The 11,152-nt window shown below is 35.6% G+C and overlaps 1 protein-coding gene across 1 annotated transcript in view; it reads left to right on the forward strand.

Moving 5' to 3' along the window:
* The window catches only part of CNOT2 (CCR4-NOT transcription complex, subunit 2), a 35,330-nt gene that overhangs the window by 11,853 nt on the left and 12,325 nt on the right, over positions 1 to 11,152 (forward strand). Inside the window, exons 3-7 of the mRNA XM_009081094.1 lie at positions 2,683 to 2,830; positions 3,435 to 3,617; positions 6,010 to 6,089; positions 7,234 to 7,359; positions 9,937 to 10,061. Coding sequence (XP_009079342.1) covers positions 2,683 to 2,830; positions 3,435 to 3,617; positions 6,010 to 6,089; positions 7,234 to 7,359; positions 9,937 to 10,061 — 662 coding nt within the window. The remainder of the gene's footprint in view (positions 1 to 2,682; positions 2,831 to 3,434; positions 3,618 to 6,009; positions 6,090 to 7,233; positions 7,360 to 9,936; positions 10,062 to 11,152) is intronic.

Genomic DNA, 11,152 nt, shown 5'->3' on the forward strand with positions numbered 1-11,152 from the left:
CTTCAGAGTAGAGAGTCTGAACTTTATGTGGACAAACTAAAAGCTTTGTCTGCTAGATGCATGGCATTCACAACCTCTTTTGGATTTCTTCAGCTAGTTAAAAAATGTAGTGTGTGGAGTTTTATTGGTTTCTTTTTTGTTGTGGTTTTTTTTCCCCCCATCTCAGTGGCTGCTGATGAGTGACCGTGTAATATAAACTGGCATTTGTTTATACTACTGAACTTTATGTGGACAAACTAAAAGCTTTGTCTGCTAGATGCATGGCATTCACAACCTCTTTTGGATTTCTTCAGCTAGTTAAAAAATGTAGTGTGTGGAGTTTTATTGGTTTCTTTTTTGTTGTGGTTTTTTTTCCCCCCATCTCAGTGGCTGCTGATGAGTGACCGTGTAATATAAACTGGCATTTGTTTATACTACTGAGATTTATATGAGCAGCTTCTAGCTAGTCTGAGTGTCATGTTTGGCTCTTGTCTTTTGCGTCCTAATTCAGATGTAACTGTATACAGATACTGAAGTAGTTTATTCATGCTGTTTATCACAGTTATATCTTGTTTATTTATATGGTTAGCCTTTTTCATCAACTTTGTTGTTCATTCAGTTGGTTGTGGTGTCTAGGACATAATCTCTATAACAGGGAGACATATATGCCTAAAAATGGGAAAATAAATGTCAGATGTCAGTTTCTACCAAATATTGAGGGAAAAGGGGAAATAATATCTGTGTTGAAGTCAATGCTTACGATTAAAATACTTTTTAGGAAAAACAAAGCTGATAATATTTATGCACGTTTAGGTTGGTATCTGTCAGTCATTGAGCCAAGATGTCATGTTATAGATAGTGTAACTTAAACTTGGCCATTAGGAAGGAAATTGGCCATTTCATTGATCAGCCTCCAGTACAGCCTGAGTAGATCTCGTCTCAAATTAAAAAAAGTAGGAAAAAGATACTTTTTTTCTTGTAGTGAATATTTCAACTGCCCTTCCTTGACAGGAATACAGTTCTACTTCACTGTAACAGCCCTACTTATTAAAAATTCTAGCTTGAAGAAAGCCAACAAGAAGAAATAACTGTCAGTGTAAAACTGGCTTTGCTAAAACAAATGCTTGCACAAAGTTAACTTGAATATTCTAGTCATGGTTTTCAGTGGGCTGTGTCTAGTTTGGAGTGTATGTATTTTATCAGTACCATTTTATTTTCAAAATTCCATATAATTGTTAATCAGTGCAAAATATTGTTTCTAATATATATGTATGCTTGTTGAAATTATTCTGATGCAATAAGTTGCCAAAATATTTACAGTGAACACCTTGATATAATCAGCTTTTAATGAAATGTGAGAGGCTTGTTATAGCAAGTCACACTACCTCTTAATCTGAACATACAGAGATAAATTTGAGTGTTATAAACACTTAGAGTTTTATTGCAAACTTCTTGGATTGCAAATTGTAGGGTAGGACACAGACAATAGTTCTAAAAGTACAAGAACTGAATGACTGGGAGGTTTTTTCAGACCTTGTCCATGATAACAACTTGAGCATATGCCATGTCTGTTCTTAGCATTCTTAGTATTTAATCACATTATACACCGGTATATTCATTTCTTCTGGAGGGGGTGATCCTCCATGGGAGAGTGCTGATTCATCATAATTTTTCTATTGTTTGGTCTACAAGATGAGGTTTTGAGTATTGAGTCTACCTCAGTAGACTTATGCCAAAGCAATAGGAATTGTTACTTATAACTATCTCATTTTATATGCTAAGTTTGTTCCTATTCCTGTGTTGCACTCAATAACTTCATGTCTTTGAACATAATTCTGAAACTTCATAAACACGGAAAAGTGATGTGAGAATGAGAAACTTACTAAGTTTTGGGATATTTTGTGACGGGGCAGTAACAGGTTATCTCCTGCTGTTCTGAGTTGAAGTACTTTTTTTTTTACCTCACCGAAGTGCTTGCTTTATTCTGTCACACACAATTATTTGTGTAGAAAATACTTTTTGATCACAATGTTAAAATTTTAAAACACTTCTGTATGTTTTTAAATTCTGCTTGCTTTCTTTTCTCAAGAGGTTGAACTTAACATGGACAGTGAAATACTTTTGTCATAAAAGAGAAACTTAAATTGTAAAGAGAGGGAATTGACCTAAAATGTTGCTTTTGTTGTCCTAAAAACAATGTTATTGTTAACTAAATATCTGTTACATTCTTCTCTCTATTAAAGATTTGCTTAATTTTTGACAAATTGGTGTTCTAAATACTGGCCAAATATATATCAGTTTATTTAGAAGTCATTAGCATATTTCTTGAGTGCAGTTACTAATTTTTTTTAAAATGCTGCCTTTGTTTTGAGGTAATTTGTACATTTTCATGTCCTTATCAAAAAGCCTCAAAACTCAACCCTTTATCTACAGTATATGTCTCAAAGGAAACAAAATTTTCTTAGTGTCTCAAATATAGAAATTCCTTAAAGAGCCTTTCTGGAGTTTTGCGGAAATGGGGCTAAATTTTATATTTGGGCTTCTACTATGCAAACAAGGAGTTAGTTTTTACACTGCACTTTCCTTCAGACTTTACACTTTTTTGTCCGTTGTCAGCATAAATTGTTTCCATCTACACCTGATGGAGAAGACTTTGTTCCTGATTGCTCTATATTTCCACCCCTCTGAATTTTTTTTCAATAGGTGCACTAGGCCTTCCAATGAGGGGAATGAGCAACAATACCCCTCAGTTAAATCGCAGCTTATCACAAGGCACTCAGTTACCGAGCCACGTAACGCCAACAACAGGGGTACCAACAATGTCACTTCACACGCCTCCATCTCCGAGCAGGTATTTATTGACAGCTGATATTTCTGCCATTGTGTCTTTTTGCAGAGCTCTGGTTAAATGTTCTGCATATTTTGCCTCAGCTACTTTACAGTCTGATTAATTAAAAAAGAAGAAAAGTAGTTTCTACGAACCACTGCCTGTGTTAGGGAAATAACGCAGTAAAACAGTAAGGATTTGCTGTAAGATTTTTATATGTAAAGGATGAATTGCTGGCAAATTCTGCTTCAGAATGTAAGAGGTTGTTATTTGATTGATCAGGTAAATGTACAGTTAAAATTTTTGTATGATGTCATACACTGTATAAAAATATTAAGGTAGTAGGTCTGAAGTGCTCATTAAAAAAAAGAGCTGTAACACCTTTTTGTATGCATAATACTTAAGTATTTATCTAAACCTGACCAAGGACTTGATTAGTATGTAATGGGTCATCTGGTATTTCTGAAGAAATCCAGAACTGCATTAATTACAGAGAGTAATCCAAACATGCTGTTTTGGTTGCTAAGTACAAATTAAGTTGCAACAGCTCAGAGTCCATTAGTAATCTAAATGAGTAGCCAAATACTATTGTACAGATTCATCTCTGTGGATGGTTCTTCTCTTTCAGGGGGATATTGCCTATGAATCCTAGGAATATGATGAACCACTCCCAGGTTGGTCAGGGCATTGGAATTCCCAGCAGGACAAACAGCATGAGCAGTTCAGGGTTAGGCAGCCCCAACAGAAGCTCTCCAAGCATAATATGTATGCCAAAGCAGCAACCCTCTCGACAACCTTTTACTGTGAACAGGTAAGGCTGTTTAGTTCAACCATCCCTGTGCAGCCATAGACATGCTTAAATGCTGCTCTGAAAACGTACTTTTCACCCATTAGAATAAATCTCAAAAGCTGCTTTGTGTGTTCTTGTCTCCAGGCAATAAACCTTGAAGCTCCTTTTAATATTCCTACAAGCTTTTTCAAGCCTTTAAGCTAAATTCTGACTACTGAATATCTACTGTTGCTGCTTTTTTAAAATGTGGTGTTTCTCATGTATTGCCAAGTTTGTTTTAGAAACATACCTTGATTTTTGGGCATATGCATCTGTTTTAAGACTCTATATGAGTTTGGGAAGAAGTAAGGCAAGATTTAAAAGCACAATAATTATTGTGGAAAAACAGTTAACTGATTCAGACAAAGTAAGGACCTAGTATTTTACATCTTTAAATTCTGGAATGATGTGGAGAACAGTGGTTTGTCATTCGTTTAAGGATTTAGTTTTGGATGCCAAAATCTTCTCAATTGCTTCTCTCTTTTTCTAACTCTGGGTAGGGTACTAACATCCTAAATCATTAGGCTTTAACTGTATTTTGGTGCTGTGTTTATGCTTTGTTCATACTGATAAACCTGTAGTAAGTAGCATGTTAGTTCTAATTATTTAATATGTGTAACCAGAGCTTCGCATGGCTGACTGCTTTCCAGGCTTTGTTCCACAACCTCATGATCTCTGTGCTCTCAGTTTTGTCCTTTTTTTCCCTGCAGGCCCTTTCTTAGTGGAGTGGCTCTTACATGGAGCGCAAACCAAGCTCATGGCAGGCAGGTGCCACTTCTAAGCCAGTCTAGTATTTTACAAAATGGATAAAGGGAGGTGAAAACTAATGTCACAGTTATCTGAATCTTAATCAGACAATTTAGGTTTGTAGTTTCACGCTGATGGACACACAGATGCTTTTCTCAATCGCAGCAATAGTGATTTGGTAGGAGCAGTTTATGTTGTTGAAGTATGAGAAGACTTTGTATCTTGCCTCTAATTACATAGAATATGCCTTCCGTATCCCATATAGCAGCAAGTAGAGGAGATGATACTTTTAAAGCATAATACCATATTTTAAAGTGGTTTTGAAATTTGAGCATCACAAAAAGTTGTAATAGAAATACACTTGAAAACTCTACATGCAGAAGACAGTGATACTGGATATTGACACATGTATAGAAAGTACTTGTTTAAATATCATTCAGCTCTAGGGTAAATAATGAAATCCCTGTCTATAGGAGTATTTGAATTAAAATCCTCATCCTTCACTGTTTGCACTGTATATCTCACTTCCAAGAACTTTTACAAGTCAAGAAAGAAATACTTCTGGAACAATGACAAGTTCTTAGTCCACAGTTTATTAGCCTACGGACATAAAGTAGTAGTACATATCCAATTGTTAATTGATATATTTAACAACATTTTGAAATTACTTGTGGGGAAATATATTCATGGTGTTTCCTTGTCCGATGCATGAATTGTGTGACTTCCAAGAAGTTTTCTCTGAATACTTGCTTATTTGGAGCAATCAAAAATTTTAGGTTTTCGAACATCAAGCTTTTAAGAGTATTTCAAATTGGAGTGAAATGCTTCAGTAACTGTGTAAAAAGGGATTGTGTAAGTAAAATTTCCACTAAGAAAATGTTTGACGTTTTTTATGGAAGCTTCCTGTCACAGTGGAAAAGTGTATGTTGTGATTTCACATGGAGCAGAAATTCAGAATTTCACATAGCTAGGGCCTACCTTTGGGTTCTTCCAACGTTCCAGCTCTCACAGAATGAAGCAGATTATTTGTGAGGGAGTTTTTTAAACCACAGTAGTCCTATATGATATTTATATATTGTCAAACATTTTTGCCTGACAATAAGAAAATTTATTTCATGTCCTTGTGTGAGAGAGACCATCCCTATGCTCCGAGTAATGCCAATGTACATGGTGGTGGTTGCACACCATAACTGTTCAGCTTATAAATGAGTCATGACAAACTTGATCACTTCCATGATCCAGCTTCCCACCTGCAAGTGTATGGGTTGCAGCCTCACTCTCAACTACTGTGTTTACTGCTGCTTCACTTTTTCCAAATGAAATTATGAGTAATGATCGTGTTTGTCATAACTTTTTGGTTGACAAATGTCTTAAGACAGTGGCTATTCAAAAACAAAGCTATTTTGAAGTCGTTCCAGTTGACTTGATTGAGAAGTGCATGTTGCTGCTGCTCGGAGTTTTCAGATATATAAAGGAAAATAATTAAAACCTGAATTTAGGCTAACATGGGTTGCTTAAGCCTGAAATAATTTAAAATATCATAGGGTTTTTCCAGCCTTAGTTCCTTCCACTGGAAATCACAAAGTATGTATACCCTTTTGTCTGACTTGCTGGATTTTTTTCACAGTATGTCTGGATTTGGGATGAACAGAAATCAGGCATTCGGAATGAATAACTCCTTATCGAGTAACATTTTCAATGGAACAGGTGAGTTTACTCTGTTTAATGTCAGTCTTAGAGTACAGTGGAGAGATTTTTTTTTTACTAAATAGGTCTAATTGAAAATACTTTGTTCTGTTGGAGTGCAACCTTCTTATACTCTTCAGTGGTTCCATAGAAATGCTGCTCCAAGAGCAGTGCTACAAAACTGTTACTACTTCATAGCAGTGGATTTTAATACTTTTGAAGACAAAGTGAAAGTATTCTGTAGAATACTCAATGTACGTCATGTGACTATAGATTATACCTAGTCATTTAGAAATGCAAAATAGCTTATGGAATTGAAAAGGAGATCCAAGAAGAAAGATTTATCCATTTTCTATTGTAGCATTAGATATGTAAAACCAGTGGGAAAGCATTTTTTTCAAAATCTCTAAACTTATTGTGGAACAGCTGGTTTATCATGTGATCCTTTCTGTCATTTGTTTCAGTTGTGATTTTTCTTTGGGAATTACTTCTTCACCTGAATTTAATCAGCTAGGGGGGGAAAAAATCCTTGTGCATAAAAGCCTTAGGTTTGTATGTGCTGACATTTCTGTAGGTGGCTGCGTATATGAAGCAACTTGTACTGATGACATGAGATGAGTGGAAGGTTTTGGGCATTCCCTAGGACCTTGTGACATTTTTATAGAGCTGCAGCTCTGGCCTCACCTATGTAGTATTTTCTGTTGCAAATCAGAAAGTATTCTCATGTAACTTGCACTGCATTGGCTCTTCAGCTGCTTTGGCTTCATCTTACACTGTCTAAGGACAGTGACCTCCTTGATGCTGGCTAATATGGGTTATTCTCTCTCAAATGTCTTCTTGATAGCTCTTCAAATTTGAAACAGACTGCCTATCTTAGTACTGTAATTTTGATAGTCTGCCTGTATTTTACATGTGCAGCCTTTAATTTAAAAGGAGTAGACTTCACTAAATGCTGTTGACTAGCCATTGTTTCAAAACACCTCAAACGTCTTGATGCTCTTTAGGCTAGTCTCATAACACAAAGGCTGTAGTTATTTGTAGTAATTATAGTACGACAAAAAAGATCAACTTGAAGAAAGAAAGTATGTCCTACATTTATCTTGCACATAATGAAGTCTTTGACTGAAATACATAAGGTAGTTGAAAATGTCTGTTTTTGTTGTAGATGGAAGTGAAAATGTGACAGGACTGGACCTCTCAGACTTTCCAGCACTAGCAGACCGAAACAGAAGGGAAGGAAGTGGCAATCCAACTCCATTAATAAACCCTTTAGCTGGACGGGCACCCTATGGTAAGACTGTACTTCTGAAAGCTCTTTGGATGAAATGGATATTTGTTTGATTCACCTTTTGCTGTTCATAAGACTGTCGGTAGTCTTTTCAAAAACGCACGTGAACTTCTAAGACTCATTTTTGAAAACAAATAGTATCTCTGTGATTGGAGATTACTCTTCATAAGCATTAGTACTCATCTGCTTTAGTTTCACTGTCAGTAGAGGTTGTTGGGGGTTTTGGTCCATACAGTGTGCTTACTCTGGGGCTGCTCACTCTAGATATTTCTTAGGTTATAGGTTTTATTCTAATTGCATGTATACAAGAGCTGTTGATGTCTGAGTAGTAAATTACAGCAATAGTATTTGATTAGTAGAGGTGTTATTGTGTAAGAAGTCAGCAGCTGTGAACATACTGTATATTTTTGCTGTTTATTGGTAGTACTTACTGTAGTACTGTTCACTGTCACCCTTAAGATGAACATCAGATTTCAAAAAATAACTTGTAAGCATCAATTATTATCAGTCAGATACCCAGTATGTGTCTTACATAGTTCTTGCTGAAAAGCTTAAAAATAATAAAAGGAAAAAACTTTAGGCGGATGCAAATCTTATTATTTGGGTCTGGAAAAAATCAGGTAAGCCTAGTGTGAGGCACAAAATTTTCATTTTATTTCTTCATTAGTAGATTTTGCCATGCATGTTGCATCAGCCACTCTGAAAACTTGCTTTTATAACCTAAAGTTATTTTCATGACACTTGTCAAATTTTGAACCAAAAATAACCTAATGTTTTCTAACTATAAAAAACTAGTGTTTTTCAGAGATAGCTCCAACTTTAATTGGGGAGAATAGATACCGCATGATCAAGAGAAAAGTAGCCTTATGGATTTGACATAACCAGGGCCCTCTGCTTAAGATAGCTGTGAGAAAGAACTAAACAAGTTAAACTGAAGTGCTAAACACAGGGAAAAGTCACTTCCCCAAATAAAGACAGTGAAAACTTACACCAAGAGTAGAGGCCTAATGCAGCTTGTTGATTACATGAGTTTTTGTCTATCATAGAATCATAGAATGGCTTGAGTTGGAAGGGACCTTAAAGGTCCTCTAGTTTCAGCTCTGAAAGAGAAGCTGTTACATGGAAAATTGATAGAAGTTAGGAGAGAGATCCACACAGTTGTGCTTCCAGCATGGAACTGGAGTTCAACATTCGGGAGTTCAACATTCAACAGCACTGCCATATAAAAAAAAAATCTGTAATTGCTCTTAGACTCACACCATTTCCTCATTTTGATGGTAGCGTAGCTGTTTGCATGACTGTGTGATGAACCATGAAAGAAGTTTCTCTGAAGAGAAATGCTTAATGCAAGGGTTGAGTATGGTGGCAGAAACAATCGAGAAATAGGGATATGAGATGTGCTGGACACTGTCTCCAGCACAAAAAGTGGAGAGTGCTTTTGGTTGTGGACAAGGAAAAGAAGTTTTAAAATGGAACAGAGACATACTTTCTTCATGATTATTCAGCAAAATTATGCTTCAAATAACTTTTAGATGGAATGAGAATATGCTATTAAGTTAATTTATTATCAGTTTTATTCATCCAGTGGAAGAAATTGTAATAACTCTGAATGTAAAGGCTCAACAGCAGAAACAAGATTAACTTAGTGTTAGGCTATTTTTCTTACATAAAGGAACTTTGATTTCTAAATTCAGAATACAAACGAAAGTCATATATAGCCATCCGCTGGACCATTTTAGATCCTATACATCTAATAAGAATCTTTGAAAAATAGGCCCTAGACCTCCTTCTGGTTTATGTTCCTCTAGTTCAGTGTTGTTTGCAATGAAATCACTGTGTTATTTATTTGTCTCTCAGCAAAGCCCTTGGGGGTGTGGTGTGGGGGCTTTTTTGTTTTGCTTTGTTTTTAACTGGCATTAAAAAAAACCCAACAAAAACAGCATTGCTTTTCAGTAGTCAGAATCCATGTTCCAATGTGACTGGCCTGCTTTTTTTAAATTAGGGTCAGAGCAACTGAGAGTTGCAGGCTAAATGCTTTCAGTTTTCATACTGAAAGTAGGAGTCGTTCTTATGTCACAGGCAAGTATTTCATTGGTGACATGTTCTGTTGCAAGTTAGCTGGGCATTCTTTTAAGAATATGTGCTTCTGAAGAAATTATGCTAAAAAAATTTTCATGCAATTTGGGGATGGAGGAAAAACATATTATACTCTTAAAAGCAGTGCATCCTTCATCAGTGGGTTTACCTAAACACAGCTTTAATAATGCCTGTAAAGATTATTTGATTATTTAGATGTGCGAAACAGGTGCTGTTTCTGCTAAAGTGCTGAGCTTCATTCTTAAAGCAGTGGATGTGTCTGAATTTAACCCAGAGTGTTTGTCAGCTCACACTTACTTAAGAGGCTTTAGTCTAATATGTGTGGGTGTTTTGAATGAATATGCTTTGTTTTGCTTTGCCTGTTCTTTTAAAAGTCATTACTGTACAGCTTGTGCATAGTGCAAATGGACAGTAAGCAAGATCAGCAGCAGAAACGTTCTTAGCAATTGTTTAATGTTATTCCTACTTTCATTTTGATGATAGTTGGAATGGTAACAAAACCAGCAAGTGAGCAGTCCCAGGACTTTTCAATACACAATGAAGACTTTCCAGCATTACCAGGCTCCAGCTACAAAGACCCAACATCAAGTAATGATGACAATAAATCTGTAAGTAAACCTTAAATCTTCTCTTATTTTCAGTGTTCATGCTTCTTTTGAGGATTATCTTTTAAAATAGACAATTACTATATTTGTAATACAAGATTTTCAAATTTGTTCCTCTAAATTAATGAGAGATTTTGCATAAGCAGTTTTTGATATATAACTATGTAAATGGAAATTCTTTGTAAGTTTTTTGGCCTAAACAGTCCTTTTGACCCTGCTTTCTTAATTTCATATGACTTCTGTGTAGCCTCTTATACTTGGGGCAAGGAAGAAGTCTACATGGACAGCTCAAAATTTATTTTTGAGAATTGATGCATATTTTTCAAATTTTCAATTAATAATTTCTTTTTCTGTCAATTGCATCTTATTTTTTGCTGTTGATGCCTCTCACCAGTAGTAGTAATAATTTATTCACGTTATAGCATCTTTCTTCAAAATTGTAAAATCCTTTAAAAGTTACGTGGTACAAGATCATCTTAAGGTAACATTCATAATGGAGAAATAAAATCAGATGGAACAAGCTTTTTTAATAAAGCATTGATGGTTATATTGCAGACTAGTGGGATACATTGCATCTTACGTATTGCTATAATTGTCCTGGGTTAGATACATAGCTTAGATCATATGATTATGAGTTTTTCTTCATTGTTTACTCTGAAGTATTTTTAATAAAAATTGCTTTTTATTGCAAGTGAAAGATGAATAAAATTCGGATAGAAGACACTTTGCTACAGTATTTGACTAAATGTTCTGGTTTCTGATCGGTTTATTACTTCTAATTGCGAAACATATGTTAATGAGGGTGGCATAAATACTGATGAATAAGTAGTAGACATGACTACAAACTCAAGTGAAAACCTAAAAATGCACTGTTCTGCAGAGGGTCAGGAGGAAGCCTGGCCCCCGAATGCAGCCAATTTTATTGTGCGGCAAATGTTCTTACACAGTAAGGAGAGAGGGATCAATGTGCTTAATTGTGTCACTGCAGACTTGTTTTAAGGAATAATAACTGTGCTCGTTTGAGCTGAAGTAGAGTTAACTTTCTTCACAGAGGCTAGTATGGGGCTATGTTTGGGTTTTGTGTAGAACACCAA

Source organism: Acanthisitta chloris, unplaced genomic scaffold (genome assembly GCF_000695815.1).
Source record: "Acanthisitta chloris isolate BGI_N310 unplaced genomic scaffold, ASM69581v1 scaffold7188, whole genome shotgun sequence".
NCBI classification, from domain to species: Eukaryota; Metazoa; Chordata; class Aves; order Passeriformes; family Acanthisittidae; genus Acanthisitta; species Acanthisitta chloris.